This window comes from Euleptes europaea, chromosome 5 (assembly GCF_029931775.1).
Source record: "Euleptes europaea isolate rEulEur1 chromosome 5, rEulEur1.hap1, whole genome shotgun sequence".
Classification (NCBI taxonomy): domain Eukaryota; kingdom Metazoa; phylum Chordata; class Lepidosauria; order Squamata; family Sphaerodactylidae; genus Euleptes; species Euleptes europaea.
In genome coordinates, this window is record NC_079316.1 from 53,020,209 (window position 1) to 53,041,152 (window position 20,944).

At 44.7% G+C, this 20,944-nt stretch overlaps 1 protein-coding gene across 2 annotated transcripts in view; it reads left to right on the plus strand.

Annotated features, from left to right (window-relative positions):
• The window catches only part of ARMH3 (armadillo like helical domain containing 3), a 156,437-nt gene extending 135,920 nt beyond the window's left edge, over positions 1 to 20,517 (plus strand). For both annotated transcript variants that reach the window (XM_056849571.1, XM_056849572.1), the window contains 2 exons: positions 16,616 to 16,732; positions 20,224 to 20,517. In XM_056849571.1, coding sequence (XP_056705549.1) covers positions 16,616 to 16,732; positions 20,224 to 20,316 — 210 coding nt within the window. In that variant the 3' untranslated portion in view covers positions 20,317 to 20,517. The remainder of the gene's footprint in view (positions 1 to 16,615; positions 16,733 to 20,223) is intronic.
• Positions 20,518 to 20,944: the final 427 nt, after the last annotated feature.

A 20,944-nucleotide genomic window follows, 5' to 3' on the forward strand; every position in this document is an offset into this window, starting at 1 on the left:
TGATTGGCAGGGAGGAGACTATGTGGAAAGTACCACATGGTTGCCTGGCAACCTGAGACAGGTCCTCTTGCAGTGACACCAGTAGCAGCTTGTGAAGGCTTTCTTCCAGTGAGGCAAAGCAGTCAAAATAAAAGAGACCGATCCCTCCCATAAGCAACGGTTTATCTTCTTGACAGGAGGCAGATGGTCTCTCAGACAGGTAGTGCCCTCCCCCTTTTGCAAATCAAAGCTTATATTCTCTTCTTTAAGGGAGTTTGGTGTAGGACAGCAGACTCAGTCACTGCCTCTTCCATGCAAGAAGGGGGATAGGCTTGGCTTCCAGATCCGGATGGGTTCTTGGAGCTAGTTAATTCCTAAGCAGAGCTAGTTTCTGATCCTCTGTGCCAGATATGGTCAAAGTGTGACTCACAAACTGTATGTGACACCCTTTTCATGCAAGCCGTACAGTTAGTGCAGCTTGCAGGGGAAAAAATTACAGACCAACACACTTTGTGGCTTGAGTTAATATTAATTCATGCCGGCTGTAGGCTGGAAGAAATGGCCGCCCAGTACAAAGCCTGGAGAACCTCACAGAAGTAGCACCTTGCTTCAACAGACTAACATGGCTACTCCTTTGAAATTAAAGCTTGGAGAAAAGGCTGTTAACAGCTTCTGTGACCCATCAGTCCATAGTTCAGGATTAACACAAGGGTGGCAAAAGGGGGCAGACCCCGTGTTAAAGAACCTCTTCAAACATTGAGTTTGCCCCCTCTGCATGTGGACAGGGTAGTTGAAGAAGCAGCACCATGTCTGCCAAATAAAGAAGAAATGTTGGAGCTCAGAGGCCAGTACTAGGAGAGTTTGGGAGAAGCAACGCTGAGGAATTCATAGGCCACAGGGAGTGATACCCCTGAGCCCCTAGAAAGGAACGTGTGTAGGAACACCACTGCACCCAGGGTGAATAGGGTCTTTGAGTGGGGGACTTGAGCCATTCAGAATTGGGCTTTTGTAATTTTTACATGTGGGTAAAAGTTGTGGGTATCTTGCCATCATGAACTTACAAAAGTGATTGTATGTAGCTCGGCAGGCCAATTGCTGCTGAATACTGTACCATAGCTAAAAGCATAAAGGCAGCAAAGCTTTTTGTGTGTGGTGGGGGGAGAAGCAGAGGCTTCAAGTGTTGTCTGTGCATGCACAAAGGGGACTTAACCTCCACACGGGGCCGGGTAATGGCTGAGATAAATATCCCTTATCTTTTAGGATTAGGCTTTTACCCAACCTTGTTTTGTTCCTGTCTTAGCAGTGCTGCTGAGCAATGGTGTGGCTGTGCTGGAGGTAGTGGCAATATCTGTGTACATGCACAGGAGACCTTTTCGTTGTGCTGTTTTCCTTTGGGGCACAGTGCTGTCAAGGTTTAGAATAGTTTCAGAAAAGTTAGTCAGGTATGCTGTTCAGAACAGCTCTGTTTTCACCTCAGATCTCCCACACATTGTGCACCATGTTCCAAACTACTAGTAGCTTTGCTGAACTATATTGCTCCCTTCACGAGCTTCAGGTCTAGTTTTGGCCCATAGATTTCATTTTACTGCTTTTTTGAAAAATCACATTTGCCCTCTGTACTTACAGAGAGCTACAATGAAAAAGAGGTTTGTCCTGTAGAAGAATAGAGCAGTCAGTTCCTAGCTCTCAGCCTTCTCTGAGACCCATGCTAAAGATGCTCATGAAGAATATTGCAGAGGAGGCAGTTTGACATGATGTGGGCTTTCTTTCTTCACAGTGGAGACACTTTTTTGTTGCTTTCTCCGTCATGATTTAGCTCAAACCCGTCTAGAGGACTAATCAGACTTCAGATATCTTTGGGGCTTAGCAGTGCAGCTGTGTAATCTGGGGCACTGTAGTAGTTTGCAGTTAATCATATTAACATTTGCATATTAATTTTAATCATATTAATTTGCATATTAAAATATGGGTGGAGGATTGCCTTAGTATGTGTTCATTATAAAGACAAAATATGTAGTAGTCCAAGTGATGTTTCTGTAGATAAGTGCTGGCAGTCATTTTTCCCTCAGGGCAAGTCCATATGCCAGCCTCCTTAATTTGTTTTTATGTGCCAGAAAATATAACTCACGTTAATTCATTTATTTCAAATACATGTCCCACACTCTGTGCTGAGATACCCAAGATGGCACATGGACTTTAAAAATGTTATAACCAATAAGCAGAATCAACACAATGAAACAGTAGCATAAAAGCACAGCGTGAACAGGACTTCATTCTCAGGCTGAAATTATACCATGGCAGAGAAGCAATAAAAGAGATGGGTGGGTAGAAACTCAACTATCACTCAAACGCCTGGGAAAATAGATTTTTTAAAAAATCTGTTTCCTAAAGCACAACAGATTTGGAGCTAGGCAAGTTGTGAGGGAAGTTGTGCAGCATCACAACAGAGAAAGCCTTATCTCCGGTTAGGGCACACAGAGCAAGGCCACTGAAGAAAATTGGTGGGCAGATTTCTTGTGGGGCCAGGCAGTTCTTTAAGTATCCCAGTCCCAAACACTTTAGGGCTTTAATGAGACGCAGGTAGAAATCTTTCACATCCTGCTACTTACCTGGAGATGCTAAGGGTTGTACCTGGGACAATATAGCAGGTAACTCTGACGTAGTTGAATCCAAAACTTTCCTCAGGCCACTGGGGCATCTTTACAGTCTATAATCTGATGCCTTCAGCCAGCTGAAAACAGCAAGTGTTTGACAACATGGTCTTGAGAAGGCACATAGTTAACACTCATGGTACAACCTATGGATACTGATTAATGTGAGCATGTCACTGTGAGTGCTTCATCCTTATTCCTCCAGTTTGTCTGACCATGGTTGCCATCGTATTGAAGTCAATGACAGTTCTTATGGACAATTGACTCTATTGACTTGAATATAGAAGCATAGAGTTGGAAGGGACCACCAGGGCCATCAAGTCCAACCCCTGCACAATGCAGGAAATTCACAACTACCTCCCCCCTCCACACCCCTAATGACTAGAAGATGGCCAAGATGCCCTCCCTCTCATCATCTGCCTAAGGTCACAGAATCAGCATTGCTGACAGATGGCCATCTAACCTCTTTTTAAAACCTCCAGGGAAGGAGAGCTTACCACCTCCCGAGGAAGCCTGTTCCACTGAGGAACCGCTCTAACTGTTAGAAAATTCTTCCTAATGTCTAGACGGAAACTCTTTTGATTTAATTTCAACCTGTTGGTTCTGGTACGACCTTCTTGAGCAACAGAAAACAACTCGGCACCCTCCTCTATATGACAGCCCTTCAAGTACTTGAACATGGTTATCATATCCCCTTTCAGTCTTCTCCTCTTCAGGCTAAACATACCCAGCTCCTTCAACCTTTCCTCATAGGACTTGGTCTCCAGACCCCTCAACATCATTATTCAGTATTTAAAGCAGGTAAAAATACCACTGCTGTTCCTCCTAGGATCCATGATGTAAGGCTCAAATATTAAGCATTGTATAGAAATATAGTAAAAGCTTTGTTATCTAGGACTCGTGGGGAATGGAGGTTATTGATTAATCAGATGTAACAGATACTCAAGTTTATTGCTCCACCCTGACCCTTTTACCCAAAGGAATGCACAGCAAACAAACCCCTCACCCTGTGGGAAATGCCATGGTGCCATTTGTCATGCCTTCAAGCCATGGAGCCATCCTACACAGCAGGTGGACAAGAGGGCCTGTTGCCAGAAACTCTCCAGCACAACTGACTTCCAACATCTCAGGACAGACTGAGGGGGAAAGCGATAATATCAGCTGGTAGCCTAGTGGTCAGAAGAACAGCAACAGCGCAATAGAAGTAGAAGCCAGAGTGTACCTGCATGCATCTGTTTCCTAACACAAATACTTGAATCAGAATTTCAGTGCTGACAAATTATGCCACACTTAAGTTTGTGGGGTACATGCATCTTTTCCTCCTTTGGCATTATTAATTTATTTAAAATATGTGTACCCCATCTTCTCGGCTATGCCGTTCCTGAAATAGCTTATTGCCTCTATGTTGGCAAGAGGTCATGTATGACACAGTCTTGGTTTCACTGATTTGAGGTAATGGTGCAAGATATGGGGGGGGAGGAACAGCAGCAATAACAACAGAACCATAAAATCAAAAACAATAATGTAGGGAAAAGTTACATTAGCCTAATGCAAATTGCTTTTAAAGCTGCAAAAATCAGCTGACATGTTAATCCCTACTGTGAACCCTCTGTTCTTCTTGCAAATGATTTCTGAATGGCATCTAATCAGTCTGAAATTTAGGAAAAACAGAATCCTTGCTGTTCCTGGTACTCTATAATAGAGGAAATTGGTCAGACAAAGTAAGGGAAACTAAACTGATCAGCTGTTGCCAATGAAGAGGCTGTGTACACACGGTAACTAATAGCATTTTTATTAATGAATGCCTGACTTGTTCATAAAGGGTTGCTTTGCTCCCCCCGCCAAAAAATAAAGTAAAAAAAAATGGTTTTTCAATTGTGTCCATCACTTTTAATTGCTCTGGACAGCTTCTAACAGGGACTTCTCACAGCCAACTTGAATTTTTGCAGTGGAAACTGAACAAACCCCAGGGTCACAGAATGAATCAAATCTTATTTCCTAGAGTCTGGTGGGCATTTTGTCCTGTCCCTTTGCCTTTCCAGCGATGCTTACATTGACCTGTTTTTGCACTGCCAGGTCAGATCCACCTTTCATTTTAATGATCATTTCTGAGCGCCTGACCACTTGCCTGAGCCTTATTTAAAAAACCATCTGAGCTAATGGCTTTTCAGAGGCTCGGTGCCTTGCTGGAGTTCTCTGGCTTTTAAATACCACATGAGAATGTTTAAGCAAAAGGAATGTTCTGCTTCTTCAAGCTTACAGGGTAGATGGAGAACCCAGAATTCCCAAGTACTTCCTGTATCCTTAACTGAGAAGAAAATAATCTATGGGGGAGAAGCTTTCCCAGCTGTGAGCACACGCATACATGCCCAATGTGTCATTTTTTTTCTTTGACTATTCTAAATGGCAGTTTTATACATTCATATAAATTCATTGCCCCGTTCCAGAGAGAGTCTTGATGGACATCAACAAAACATAAGTCAGTCCTTGAGCTTAGACCAAAATATGATTAGTAGCAAAAACCAACCACTGAAGACCTAATCCCTGCTACCAAAAGCCATCCTAAATAAATGTTGCCATATCTCTAGAATGTTCACTAGGTCAGTCTTTGGTAAGTCTTCTGGTAAAGAGGGTTTTGCGGTCTTCACAGACTGGAGATAATGCTGACTTCTATTAAAAGCATGTAGTCAGGATGTAAATATTGTAATGTCAGCACATAATCCACATTTGACAGCAGCCTGGAATATGGCACAGTTCCCGCACAGGCTGTTGAGGACAGATGTTTGGACACAAAGGCAGGAAAGGAAGGAGGATTATTCTGTTTTGTATATGGAACCTCTATAGAATGAGGAAAAGTAGCTCAAGGGTTTTCTGCATCCATGACACCCAGTCTCATGACAGTAGCCACTTTCCAATACACAGTTGCTACTGGGGACTCCCAAACATTTCTTCTCTAGACACTGTGGAAAGACTCTCTGGGCCTTAGTAGATGTGGCTTGGCAGGACTCATTTTTGCACGACCCATTGTGTTCAGCCTTATTGCGTATGGAGATCCATTCTAATACAAACAGTCCTCCAAACAGTTTGGTGGGAGCAACGGGGGAAGTGCAGTTTGAGGGAGTTTCCATTCTTTGGTGGTTCTGGAGTATGTCAGTTTTTGGGATAGCTCCTCCTTCTGATCAGTAGAGTCTTGTATAGGAAGGCACCAGGGACAGAGGCTTCTCCTTGAACATCTTGTATAAGTGCCTCAACAATTTGTTAACAATTCAAAACAAGCAGATTTTCCAGAGGGGTTTTTTTGCATCTGTGTGTCAGAGAGGTTCCAAGGTCACTGAACCCCCACCCTTTACAGACTTGAGTTGATGCCCCACTCTGCTCTGGCTTGGGCTGTGAGCTCAGTTTGAGAGGGAAGGGAAGTTACAGCATCCAGTTCCTCCTCCTGCCAACCCCTGCTCTGTGCTGCTAGGAGCAAGTGGTTGTGTTTCTTCCTCGTCTGACCTTCCAGCTCTTTTGAAGAGTATACAGCACTTTTCACAGGTCATATAAGGCCCTCTGACCTCCTGCAAGAGTTCCTTCCCTTGCAAGAAACGAGGCTTTTCTGCCAACCCCCCTCTATGCCATCTTGCCTCCCCTTGACTGCTACTTCGGTAACAATATGGAGCCACCTCAAATGGAGCCATCATCTTCTCTGGGCTTCAGCAACTGCCAGTGAACCTTAAGCCCCCACCCCTTCCCCACCCCAGCAGGATCAGGAAAGCCAACTCTTTTATAAGTTGAGATTTTTTCCTGTTGGATGCATGAGCATTTTGGGGAGGACAACAGCCCTGGGAAAGTATTTGCAATGCTAACCTGATGAATTAATTAAAATGTGTGACATTTCAAAGATGCAGGATTGAGAAAGCAGTGTGGGAACATGCACATGCAGGGCATTTTTTGATCTAATTTCAATTATTCAGACATTCAAAAACAAATTATTTTTGAGGTTTAAAAGTCCTGCTGGCAGTTTATGAACTGTGTGATGGAAACAAAGGGGTGTCTGAGCGTCCTTGTCAAAAACACACATAACATCATTTGTGCGACAGTATATGGGGCTGTGTGCCCGCCATGCAACTTCCAAGGACTGCCTTCGAGAGTCACAGTGGCTCCACTCATCAGAGATGAAAGTTGCAATTATGGAGCTGGAATGGCAAAGCTGCGGTATCCAAGTCTCAAGTAGATAGCAATCTTAAATCATTGTCAATGCTCAGTTGTCAGGGGAGAAATAATGGGATGGCTTTCAGATCAGCAGATATACTGTTCTGGACCAGTTTCAAGTTCTTTCAAAATGGTCAGGTTTTACACTGCACAAAAGTAGCTTCTTTAGGGAGGAGATGAGTTCTGAGCAAAATAAAGGCTGATGCTTGGTGTTCGGTGAAGAAGCTGAGTTGGACAACTATTCAGCTAAATGATGCACTAGCTCATTTAGGCTAACTCAGCAATTAGATATTTTAGATTTCAGCCCTTTAAGACTGCTGCAGGAGTTCTTTAAGCAGGGTGGGGAAGGTTCCTACCTCTACCCAAAGTATTCGTTTCTTGAAGCCCCCCTGCTTTGCTGCCCTTTCACTAAATTTATTTTGATCCTTTACAAATAGCAAAATGCAAACAATTTTGCATACAGAACCCATAATAATTGCAGTTTCTTTCCTGCAAGGTACTGAAAAAAAGCTAAGGAAGGAACATAGGCACCACCCAGGGAGTTAATGTTTGAAGTGGAAGAGAACCAACAGTTGGTTTGTTTTTGTTGTTCACAGCAGGGATGAATCTTAGGCTTTTTGGACAACTTCCAGCTCCAGTAATTTGATCCCAAGTCCCTGAAGTGCCCCCTGCAGTTTCAGTCAGGGAAGCTATTCGCTGCCGCACCCGTTATGATCCCGTGGCCATCACACAACATCTGCCAAACTCCACCCAAGGGATGCTGCAGTTCCAGGCAAAGCTGCTGAACAACCCCTCCCCCCCAATGCTTACAGAACAAGATAGATTTCTTCTTAATTAAATGGGCTTTATAAAACAGAAATCCAGTATTAACCTTTGGCTCCAAACAGTGCAGTCACAGGAGAGCATTTGGGGGCTGCAGGCCCTCCTGTCTGGCTGGGGGTGTTTACCACACTGATTCTCAGAACTTGGGGTTTAACAGCACTGGAAGGTCTGCCTGCCAGGACTGAAAAGCACATGGCACAGACAACTGGATCGAGCCATTAATTTTTTACATCCCCATCACGCTTACAATTAAACTAAGTGCTAAACTCAATTGGCTTTTTCAAGAGAAGATTTTTAAGCTACCAGTTGAAGAAGAAGAAGAGTTGGTTTTTATATGCCAGCTTTTTCTACCACTTAAGGAAGAATCAAACCGGCTTGCAATCACCTTCCCTTCCCCTCCCCACAACAGACACCCTGTGAGGTAGGTGGGGTTGAGAGAGCTGTGACTAGCCCAAGGTCACCCAGCTGGCTTCATGGGTAGGAGTGGGGAAACCAACCCATTTCACCAGATTAGCCTCTGCCACTCATGTGGAGGAGTGGGGAATCAAACCCGGTTCTCCAGATCAGAGTCCACCACTCCAAACCACCACTCTTAACCACTAGACCATGCTCAGTGAACACCTCAGTAAAACAAGCAGCCCTTTCCTTAATGTAGGCATTCAGTAAGGGGGGGAGAGCATAAGCATGGGGCTCTGGAGCCTCTCAGAAGCTCAGCCTCAGGTGTGACTCTTCTTCACCTGGGGTGGGGGGGGAGGGAAGGATCTGGATTGGTAGAAAGCACAAATTTGGCAAACTCCTAAGGGCAAAATTTGAGTGTGCTGTTCAAGGAGTCCATGATTAGCTGATACTTTAAACCACATCACTCAAGACCTAGATGTCTCTGTTAGCCCATACCATCTGAAATTCCTAGGGATGGGAAACATGGACAGTTTGGGGGAGAGTTGCATTAACCTTTCTAAGCTAGCTAGCTGGTTGCGGAGTGAGGTGGCTGCTTGCTTGAAATATGTTCCTTCCTACGAAATGTTTTAATATGGAAAGGTAAAGTTGAGGTCATTTCATATCATACACAACAACAATCCTGACTTTGCCACCAGCTGTGCACTCATTGCAGAGCCGCAGCAAATCATCACTCAAGAGTTGACCTATACATGCTTACAACTTCCTGTTTTTTTCAGTGTTTTTGGTATATATTAATAAAATGTGCATGCTCAAAAATGTAATGTATGAAAAAGGCCCATCACCACTGTGATTTGGAAATATAGGATTGCTGCTTAATTCTGGAAAGGTAGGAGGCATTCCTACTCTGCTCTTTAAGCTAGGGTTGCCAAGTCCCTCTTTGCCATTGGCGGGAGGTTTTTGGAGCGGAGCCTGAGGAAGGCAAGGTTTGGGTAGGAGAGGGACTTCAATGCCATAGAGTCCAGTTGCCAAAGTGGCCATTTTCTCCAGGTGACCTGATCTCTATCGGCTGGAGATCAGTTGTAGTAGCAGGAGATCTCCAGCTACTACCTGGAGGTTGGCAACCCTATCTTTAAGCTAATTTGTCCTGGACCCTGGCAGGCAGGAGTCAAAGGTACAGTGAAGGGCAGGGAGAGATACAAGCCTGTGTGAATGCTCTGTTCTGTTTCTTGTATCTGTGTATCTGCTGTCTCTGCAAGGATGATTCCTTTAGAATTCACAGATCTCTCTGAAGTGGCTGACAGTTTTATATCACCTTGGTTTAGTTTTTGGAAGCTAGAGAGAGGCACAAAATGTGTCCCCTCCGTGACATTCTTTTTTAAATCTATCATCGGAACTCTTTTGTTGCACTGAAAATGCAAGCAAGGCCCAGGTTCTAATGCAGTTTTGTTTTAACAGTTGAAAATGGAGGGTTTATTTGAAATGTGTGACTTTGGTTAATGCAAATCATTGACTTTGGCTACTAAAGGATGTTTTTTAAATGATGAACCCTTAATTCACACTCATTCGGTCTGGCTGAAGTAATTAATGTGTACAGTAAATGATAGGGAGCATGACCAAAAGGTGGAGGGAGCCAACTTGTCAGGGAAGGGAATGTGCTGCCAAGCTCCAGGGCCACTAGTGAGTTATGTAGCCTTTTAAAAATGCATCTTACTCTACATTTTAATCATACCATTCTTCCAAAATAGCTCAGGAAGGCTTACGTGATTCTTTCCTCCATTTCATTCTACAGCAACTCTATGAATTAAGTTAGGCTAAAAGAAAGTGACTCACCCAAGTTCATTGTGCAAGTTTCATGGTTCATCAGGGATTTGGACCTGGACCTCTCCAAATATCTTGCAGAGTCCTTCCTTTATGGGTAGGAGGCAGATCCCCAGTATGTGCCCTGAATGCTCTGCAGCAACAGGGCATTCCAAAATTCTGCTTCTCATCCACTAGTTCACTGCTTGATCCATCACCTAAAGGGAAAAAAACATGACAATTATGCTTAAGAAGGCTCTGAAAAGGGTGCTGTTCTGGCTGCTTCATGACTTGTCTTAGTTGCTTCTTTAGACAATGTTGTAACTCCCAAAGGAGTACAGGGACCTTCCACATGGGAAGAGAGGGGAAGGCCAGTTCAGGTGCTGTAGGAATATACTCCTGTGGTCTTGCTGGAGCCTGCAATAATCCCTTACCAACAGGGCCTGGCTTCTAACGACTCTCATGCCTCCCCTCTCTGATGTGCAACCAACTTTTCAGCCACCAAAGTTTCAGTGAGCCACGTGGCCTTGAGTAGCCCCTCCCCCTACTGTCTCCGACTCCCAAGATCTAGACTAATCTTGTGGAGGTGAGAGAAACTTCCAATCTAGCATCATTTTCTGTCCATAGATCTCCCTTTCTGCCCACATTTCTAGACAGAATCTCTGTCTGCCTGGAGATATACATGCCTATATTAAGCAAGCAGTGGAGGGAAGTGCCTTCAAATTGCAGCAACTCCATAGGATTTTCAAGGCAAGAGATGTTCAGGGGTGGTTTGGCATTGCCTGCCTCTGTAGCAACCCTGGACTTCCTTGGTGGTCTCCCATCCAAATACTAACCCAGGCTGACCCAGCTTAGCTTTTGAGATCTGACAATATCCGGCTAGCTTGGGTCATCCAGGTCAAGGCAGGCAAGCAGAAGTCAAGGATGTTAAATCAGATTTGTCCCCCAAAAGATATGAAAAATGAAAGAGAGTAACTTTCCCCTCTTCCTCTCGCAATCCCTCCCCATTAGTCACAGGAGGAGCAGAAGGAAGGCACATAAATTGGCCAGTCATAGAGTGTACTCTTTAAACAATTCTGGTTAGTGGTCTCCAAATCCCCATGATACAGAAAGACCAGGGCACAGTGCTCATAAGCAGGCTTCTGTTTCTCAACCACCTATTTCTATATACTAGGTCTTTCCTTCTACAAAAACACGTTGCTTTCCTATAACTGTTTTTCTTCAAGTAGTCTCCTGTGCATTCACACCGAATGGTTTTGCATTTGCATAGAGCTTTGATTTGGCTTTAACTAGGACCTTTGGCTCCTGTTTTTCAAGGTTGCCTTTTTAGATGTGGTAACCTCAGCCAGAAGGCTATCTAAGCTCAGTAAGAAAACAGCTTTGCATCTTTTACAAAAACTGAAGCAAGTACCACTTTCTGCAGAAACCAGACACAAGTTTCCCTATCATTCTGTCTGAACCCACATCACCCATGTGAAAGGAAATGGCACCCACTGAACATGTACAGAGCCATAAACACTTTCATCAGTCATGCAGTAGTCTTCTAGTCCTCAGACACCCTCTTTGTGACCTTCCATTCAGCTTCTGTGAGGAAGAAAGTCTCGAAAGCTGAAAATGGATAAAAGTCTACATCTTCCTGGCCTGCAAGATCCAGCATTTGCTGGCCCCCTCTGAAGTTACTGCTTATCGAAGTAGGGGTGCAGCAACCTCAACAATTTTTTCTACTACCCTCCTTCAGAGGAGATCTATAGCCACCTGATCTGTCTCACCTGTTCCATGTTTATGACACCTGTGTCTTATCTGGGGTAGCGTTTGGCAGAGGTGCTCCAGTTGGCTTCTCCCAAATAGGCTCTGTAAACATTTCCAACCTGGGATGTGACAGCTTTTAATCATCCCTTGCTGGCTCAGCTATGACAGTAGGGCACATGTCCATTGGGGCTGTGGGATTGAATACATTATGCTTGTCCTGCTCCTTCATTCCTCCCCACTATTGGATTTGTGTAGGGAATCAAATCACTGATGTTCCTGATCTGTCTCTGTTGCTATTAATGTTGAGTGCAAGATCAGTGTTAAGATCGTGAACAGTTGCATACATTATTTTGGATGGGACCACTGACGGTACTTCTGTCAGTGAAGCCTGACTGTCTTATGGCAGTCTGTAGATCAAATGAATAAAAACTAAATATATAGAACTGAGCATCCTGGGATCCTGGAAGACTTTCCTAGTTGTAGGAATTTATCTCTAAGGCAACGCATGAGTCAAAACAAAGGAGATAATTGCTTCACTGCTTTTTGTCCAGCTTGAACTCATTGTTCTTCTAAGTCAACTGAGTGTAGTATCTGTTGCTATGGCGGAAGGGCTATGGCTCAGTGGTAGAGCAGCTGCCTTGCATGCAAAAGGTCCCAGGTTCAGTCCTTGGTATCTCTGCTTAAAAGGGTCAGGTGGTAGATGAGGTGAAAGTCTGAGGCCCTAGAGAGCCATTGACAGACAGTCAACAATACTGACCTTGGCAGACCAGTGATCTGATTCAGTGTAAGGCTGCTTTATGTAAACCGTATCAAAAGAGTTTTAAATGTGGTGAGGCTCTCAATTTCCACCTCCATCCGTTTGAACTATGTGGCTTAGTTATGTGGAATGCTTAGAAGGTACATATTCCCCTGTCCTTCCCCAAGAGTTTCTAGATCACTTAGCTGTGCTCCAACACACCACCTCTTTCTTTGCCCTCCTTCTGGTCCTTGTCCAAATATTTAGCGCACCTCCAAATATTGTCATAAGTTGATTTGGAAATGTATTCCGAGTGAGGGCTTTGGGCTTTGGTTGGAATGAACCATGCACCACTAATGAATCTCTGAGATAGATTTTGCAGGTGGTCCAGTCATATTCTGGAAAGAAATCTAGAAGTGGTTTAAAAAAAATGCTGAGTGCTTTGTTTTTATTTAACATCTCATTATTTTTGCTGCATACTTTGTCTTTGCTGCTTCTGGGAATTAATTCCAGTAGAGATGCCAGCTGTGTCAGCAAATTCTTAAGATGCTGTCTGTGGAATGATACCATTTTATCATTTTCTGTATTAATTAGGACATTCTCTTGTAAAATTTGTCAATTAATCTGTTGCTTTATTGTGAAGATTCAGTCACCACTCCCTGGCTAAGCGGTAACAGCCTTTCCATTACGAGAAGAAATTCTATTAACAGCTAAATGCCTCAGAGACATCTCTTTGCGTAACATATTGGCATGTTAAAGTGTGAAACTGTGTGTGTATTTTTGTGGCAAACTTAGACTTAATTAGGCTTATTAATGTGGAGAAACACATAGAAAATGTCTGTTGCAACCACCAACATCTTTCCTTGGACAATATTGATGAATGTAAAAATTGCAGTTTTGTACCCTGCTATAATCTTTGTCTTTCCAATAAGTAAACTTTCCCCAAATAATTTCCCTTTGCATCAAGAATTGCTTTGTTTTCCCTATGGATAGTCAGAGGTACTTTCTTCAGCAGAACATCTGAAACAAGCAGAAGCATAATTTTTCTGCAGTTTGGTGTTGTCTACTTCTAATGCAGACTTGCGTTAGGATGAAGGATGCGCAGGGAACTGATGCTTAAAGGAGCATTGTTTTATTTATTTACTTAATTCATTTGTACCCCGCTTTTTTCTCCAATGGGGACTCAAGGTGGCTTACATTATTTTCCTCTCCTCCATTGTTTCCTCACAACAACCCTGTGAGGTAGGTTAGGCTGAGAGTGTGTGACTTGGCCCAAGGTCACCCAGCGAGCTTGCATGGCACAAGTGGGGATTCGAACCTGGGTCTTCCAGATACTAGTCCGACACTCTTATCCATTACACTACATTGGCTCTCGTGTGGACTGTCTTGGTAGCCAACCTGCATTGTGGAACTCATGGTCAGAGATGGTTTATTTTATTCCTTTCAGAAAATAACTAAAATGCAGCTTTGGCCTTTTTTCTCCCCAACATTTTTGCATGCTCACGTTGGGAATTCCAGGAAGAGGAAAAATTGAGATGCAGTAATTACATAACCGTTACGGCTCAGTGTAGCCACAAGAATCTGTTTCTGTTTTGTCTCCTATGTGTGCGGTTTCACAGTCTGTAGAGCTACAATTATTTCATTGCTCTGTGTGTGGGTGTGGGTGTGTATTTTTTTCCTGCCACTAAATCTTGTATCAGAGAGGCCAGGGAATTGATGAAATGCACTGTTGAAATGCAGGTGCGTATGTTACCTCCGAGACTGTTCTCTGTACGTGTTAAGACAATTGTGCAAACTGTCACCATCCTGCTGGACAGAACAAGTCAGTTCCTCTGTAACTAAAGGTTTTTCATTATTATGTGATTGCTACTTAGCAGCGTGCATTTGCTCCATAGCAACTGTAGTGCGTTGCCTGCTTAGACGGCTTTCTCTATAGCAAATTGTCACTTGCATCTGGAATACATTGTGTCTACTTACTGGGGTAAAGAGAAAGTGGCAGTGCACAAAAGCCATGGAGGTGAATGGCAGTTTGCTCAGGAATAAAGGGTTTTGCAGCAGAAGAGTGGTCGTTTTCCTCACTCGGTCCCTTGCATCTTGCAGACCTAATATGTGAAGGGAAGCAGTCGGGTAGGAGCTGGCATTTTGGGGGAAATAGCTGCCAAGAAAATCTAGAGCAAGCTATCTTTGAACAAAGAACAGAGCAGGTTTATCGAAGAAGCCAGTTCTCCCTGCTGCGAGTGGCCTCAGTGTAGGTCTTCAAGCTTCAGAAATTATAAGCTGCATCTGTTGCTTGTGGGAAAGCGGCAGGTTCCAGCAAATGCCAGGCTTCCCATGATAAGGATGGTGAAAGGGTTATAAATAATGGTCCTTGACTGGAGTAAGAATGAGGGGACTTGGATCTAGAGTTGCTGCCTTCAAGGTTCTCCACTTTAGATCTTTGCAACTGTTTCCCAAACCGAATCGGCCTCTCTTTTGCCCGTACTCTGGACAGTCTTGTGCGCCATCTGAGCCTGCAAACAGAGGCCTCAGCAATTTCAGACAGTGAAGTGAAAGGATATCTGTTTTCCATTTAAAAAAAACACATCCAACAGAGTCCTTTGAGCCTAGTCTTTTTCCGCTTTTGCTGGAGGGACTGCAATGCTGAGACTCCTTCACTCAGCCTCTGGTGGCTGGGGATGGTAGTCTGTTTGCTTCTAGGGAAAGGAAGGAATGAAGTGCCCTGTGCAGCAGCAGGAGGCTGATCTGGGTCATAGGCTGCACTTCAGCCAGATGCTGTCTAGAGTGCGTTTTAAAGTACCTGCCCAGTGGTGACAGGGACTGTGGCTGAGTCCCCAGAAGTAGGCAACAGTTTGAGAGTATATTTTTTGGGGTAAGAAGAGTGATTTATTGTAAAATGGGCATGGCTGGTAAAAAGAAAAATCTCCCGAGTGCTCAGGTATGCAATCTTCCATTCTCACCATCCCATGGGTTCAACACTTAAAAAACAAAAACTAAGAACAGACCCTAGGAAACAACTTATATGTTAATATAGCACCTTGAAGTGCACACTCAGGAGGCTGCTCACGGTGTCCTTTCATTTCAGGCACATTTTTCCTCTTATCGGTTCTTAATTGTAGGTGACTTTGGATCCCTGCAAGTTGGCAAGAGGTCAGAATTTTGATTCATGGAGGTTGTGGTGATATCTTTCTGTTTTACTGCCTGGTATAGGGTATATTGTCCTATTATTCTCTATCCCTGATGACTGGTTGCATTCTGGAGTGAATGATTCCTTCTCCTAGGCCTGCTCTCTGTGCCTCAGGTCACTACTTTCAAGCGCTTATTATTCACATCTCAGCTCTGGCACATATGCAAGGAAAGGGCCAATTGAATTTGTTGATAGCTTTTATTGCTGGGGATTTTTTTTTCTCGCTGCCAGTAAACCTGACAAATAGAATTAAGGAAGGAGTCTTTATTAGCAGGGGAGGCAGAATTGCTCTGGCAGTGTCAGGATTGCTGACAAACTATTCAACAAGTGACCTTGCAGAACATCAACATTTATTCATTCCCCCGTACCTCCCTGTTTTCTGTTGTGTGGCACGTGGATTGCTCCTATGGAGAGCATCTGTTAGGTGCCAGGGAGCACATTGAGAAATCTCTACTTGGCCAAAACTCCTGAAGACACTGGAAACCCAAGTGTGTCTCTGCAGTTGCCATTCCCTTGTTCCCTGGTTGACATAACAATGCTGCCTGTTGCAACTGGAGGAGGCAGGACAAGGTGCTCGGAGCTGTCCAAACTGTCTAGCTTCTCTGCTTTTCATGGCTTTTGTTCTCCCTTGTGAGCACAAGTTTGCCTTTCTTGGTACTCACTCACACTATCTGCTTTTACTTCTGTCCTTGACTTTAAGAAGGCTTTTAACTGTTGGAGGGGGCAACATGCAGAACACACTCTCAGGATCAATTATGGGAACAGAGAGGCCCACTGGACTTCGGCATTCTCTCTGGCGGTCAATTTTCATACCTGGATATTTACAGTTGATTTTCATACCTGGATATTTACAGTTGAAGCGGGGGAGGAGAGTCCATGGTCATGTAGGAAGGAATAGAAACGCTGTCCTAGTGCCACGAGCCACAGCTTAGAATTAAAATGGCAATTGCAAGATACCTTTCACAAATGTATTCAGCAATTAAGATTCTTGGCTCCCAGAACAGGAGTGGTTCCTGGGCTTCTCAGCATTGTAGCTCCATTGCTGCTTGTTGAAGGCTGTGAAGCAGTTTGACTCTTCCTCCCCATTGTGTATTTGTGCCGCAGGTTTTGGAAGTGGTGCGCTCCAACTATGACACACTGACCCTGAAGTTGCAGGATGGGCTAGACCAATATGAACGCTATTCAGAACAACACAAAGAAGCTGCTTTCTTCAAAGAACTGGTGAGTTTCAGCTCCCTGCCAGGAGCTTAAAAGCCTTGTCCCATGGTTTGGCTTGCAGCAAACCATGGCAGCACCTGAACTGCCTTTTAACCCATCAAAAGCATGTCTAGCGGGGTCAGGGCACAGAAGCACTTGCTTTAATGTGATGTCCGTGGGGTCATTTTTACTTGGATGCTGAGCAGATGTGATTAAAAACAGAGCAGCTGTATCTTCTCCTGTCACAAGGTTCCTTGCACCTTTTTCAGGAGCACGTTCCTGAAGATAACTGGAGCTGTGCAGCTGAGGGTCCCTTTTTCTTGCCCAGCAGGCTTTTTGCAAGATCCAGGGGCATCTCATGCTGATTTCACCTGCTACAGGGACAGCATTTCCCTGTGGTTCCACTGGTATGACAGGAGTAAAGGGACTTTCACATGACAGTCACGGAGGGATGTGAAGTGCTCAGTCAGCACATGCCACTCCCATAAATCATGTGTGTCCAAAACGGATCCTGCATGACAAGTACTGAAAAACGGAAGATGGGGTGCCTTGTCTACCTAACTCTGTTCTGCTTGAGTTTGTGTCTCATGAGGGAAACAGGTGTCATAGGAAGCAATTCTAAGCTGGTCTGCTCAAAGCAGGTTTCATGCTGTTTTATGACTTACTCCCAGGAAAGTGCCCTTAGGATTGCAGACATAGAAGGGCAATCTGAGTATAGGACAAAAAAGGGCCACTCTTGTTCTCACCTGTGCAGCCAGGTGGAATGCTGACCTGCCCTTAAGCCGCGTCCATATCTCCTTTTTGTGCTCCTGCTATGGATGCTGCTGCTGTCTCCCTCCTCCCAGTCTTCTATCACACCCCCTCTTTGTAGTTGCATAATTGTTGTTCACTTGTTGAACAGCTTCCCATTTCCCTTGATTAAAATGCAGATTTGCTTTTTCCAATTTGCTAGGATTATAGTTTTTCTGAAACCTGTGCTCCTAAGTACTGGCAGTTTAATAGACACTATTATGGAGTGCAACACTGACAGTAATTCCCTCCCCCTTTCAGGCTTTCTACAGGAAATGCCCAAATGGTCCCTCTCCCAACACAAGAAAGCTTTATTCATTATTCTACATCTAGTGATTAAACAAATGCAGTTTGTTTAATCCCTCTTTGGAGACTTTATGGTGGAGCATTCTCCAAGCCAATCCCTTACTGAAAGCAGCAGATTTACAGTGTGTCCCCTGAGCTCACTCTCAAAGCAATGGGAGCAATCAACCTCATCTGTTCTCTTGGATTTTTTTTAACAAACCCCCTTAGCTCTTCTTTTACTATCACAGCATTTTACTTCTTGGCTCAGAAAAACTGTGCCTCTTCCCCCAGAGAATTCCAGGGCGCAATCTCATGCCATCCAGTCAGGTCAAAGCAGCATGCAAGAGTCTCTTGTTGCTGGAGGGCTACTTGGGCACCTGGTACAAGATAAAAGTTCACCCGAATGCAGAATTTGCTTCCTCAATCCAAAATGACTCATTCAGCCTACTTCATGTCTTGTCTCAGTTGGAAAAGGACTGTGATGGGGCAGTGCAGAGCTGTCAGGGGCTGGGTGGAGCCACTTGACGGCAACCTTGGAGCAGCAAACAGTAAGGAGTCGAATCTGGACTAAAACTACTGATGGTCCAACAGCAGAGGCAAGGCAGGGGGTTAGCTGACCCAATAGCTCCTAGTTTTGGGGCAAGGTGTCTGCCGACCTTCAGAAGCAGTGCATGACCTGAAGACCCATAAGCCTACCTTCTTTGGGAGTGGTTGATATTTTAAGGGCCCCATATTTCAGCCTGGAGGCTAACACTTCTTTGTCATTATTTACTTTCTCAGAGGGCATGTTGGCATCTCTGGTGAAGGAAGTAGGAGAATGTGAGGTTTGGGCCAGCTGCTTAGGAGGTCTAACAGCCCGTTACTGAGAGCTGCAGCAGCTGGGGACAGCGTGGCCGTGGCGGCGGCGCAGCACCTCCAAAGAGGTTTGGCCACTGCAGCAAGGGGGGAAAAGAGCTCTTTAAAAGTAAAATTTAGAAAAGGGGGGGGAAAGCCGCATTGAAAACAGCAGTGCTGCACCAGCAAAAAGCTGGCACAGCACCGCTGTTGCTTGAGGGGGTGTTCCCGGGCTGAAAGGGGTTAGGAGGCTGCCTACTGGCAGCTCCGCCCCTCCCCAGCACGCCCTGGGGACGCCTCCCAGGATGCCGGTGGGAGGCTGAACCGACGTCCAAGGGCCGCGCTGCCGCAGCCGTCCAAAGGGGCCAGTGCAAGTGGAACTATGCCGGTGTCCATGCCAATTTTCATGGCACTAATGGCGCAGACATTGGCGTAGGGGTCATGTCACCTCCTAAGGCAATTCGGCTCCCAGCCTTAGGAATGCGCTGTAAGCTTCTGATTGTTGGGCACCATTAGAGAGACGAATACCTTCCTTGCTGAAGTCAACTGTCTTTTCATTCTCAGATGGTACTTCAGATCCCCCCAAATTCCCATACATTATCTAAACCCCATGTCTTCTAGGTCACTTCCCAGGGCTTAGGATGTGACAACACCCTTCTCCCATTTTGCAGCTGGTTGAAGGTTAATTTCAGTTCAGCAATACACTCCTCCGGATAAGACATATGATCAATATGATGTTGAATGGTGTTAATGAAACTAACGTGGAACAGATGGTTAACAAACTACTATTCAGTTTAAAAAGGCCTGATTATCATGTGCCTGGCAACCCGATGCTTGTGACTTGAATGAGCCTTGACATATGAGATACATTTTGTCTTTTGGTGCTGAATGTTGTTGAAGCTGATGCCACTTAGTGTGCCTCCTAGACACATTTAGGAACCTGTCCTTGCACCAATAGGAGCTAGAGGTGATATGTATTTGGAATCAGAGGAATCTGGATCTAAGCCCTCAGCTTCTGTTGTAGCTTGTGCACTGAATATGCCTAGCATCCATCATAGAAAAGTAGCTATACTTAGATGAAAAGAAAACAGGACAGGCCCATCTTATCTACCTTTCATGCGTCTCTCTCCCCCCTCCCAAAGTTTCCAGCCCTCATGACTTGCTAGTGTTTGAAAACATGTATATGTTCCTGTTTGTTCTGTGTACCTTTATTGCTACCCATGTTTTGTAGCCCTCCTTCCTTTTTCGTTGTCTTTGACTACTGCAGTCATGGCTATATACTTCCACTAAACTCCAAGTATTGCAACCATAAATAACTCAGAATCAGAACATTTTCATAATTTGTTGCAGAACGCAATGAGACATTTGGCTCAGTACATAAATCCCTGCTATCAAGAAAACAACCGTTCTTACTTTGTCAATAGCTCCTTCAACAATCATACCTACCTTCAGTGCCAAAGCCCACAGATGAAACTTTTAGTGTTGCGGAACTTTCTTCTGAAAGCCACCTTTGCTGAAGCAAAAGGGGGCCTATCTGGAGTTTCTTTTAGTGTCTGTTTGGGCTGCTGTATAAAAGTTACCTGTAGTGACTGTTCTCTCTCCCATAGGTTCGATCTATCAGCATCAACGTGCGGCGAAATCTGGCCTTCAACACCCTCAGCCAGGAGGCCCTGTTGAAAGAATTTTCGACCATCTCCTGAAGCTGAATTATCTCCTGTTTCCTGACCAGTCCTGGCGTTAGTGCGCCCCCTTCCCCAGCATTGACTATAGCTCCTGGTTGTGGAGTGGGCTAATCCTAGTGCGTGTGTGTGTTTTCCAAGCAAGAGCAAGGGGAGATTTGGACTTGACCCATAAGACTGGGCACGGAGAACTAATGCTGTGGACTGCCCTTGGAGGGGCATGAGAGGGAAAGAGAGAGGGGGGCCTGTACTTAACTGCTCTTTCTCATGTTCTCTGGTAATCAGGGCTCACAGTCCCCCCCAGGTGATTAGAGCAAAGCACTGTTGAGCAGAAAGCTTATCCTTCTGGTTCTCTAGCATCTATCTGATCTTGTGCACAGGACTGAAGAAAGGAAGTGTTGTGTCAGGGAAACTGAGCCTTTGGCAGTAAAGGGTAGGCTGGCTGACCTCCTGTTCTACATACATTTGTGCGGTGAAGCTCAAACATCAACTGAGTTGTTCTGAGTCTGCAGTCCTTGTCCTTGGGTAATGTTAACCCCGACCTGGTATTGAAATTAACAGCTAAGGGTTCTCCACTCTGAGCTAGTGCCTCCTGCTCTGAATGGTGCTTGCCAGACCTACTTGTAGGGAGGTTTTGCAAGTGTCGAGC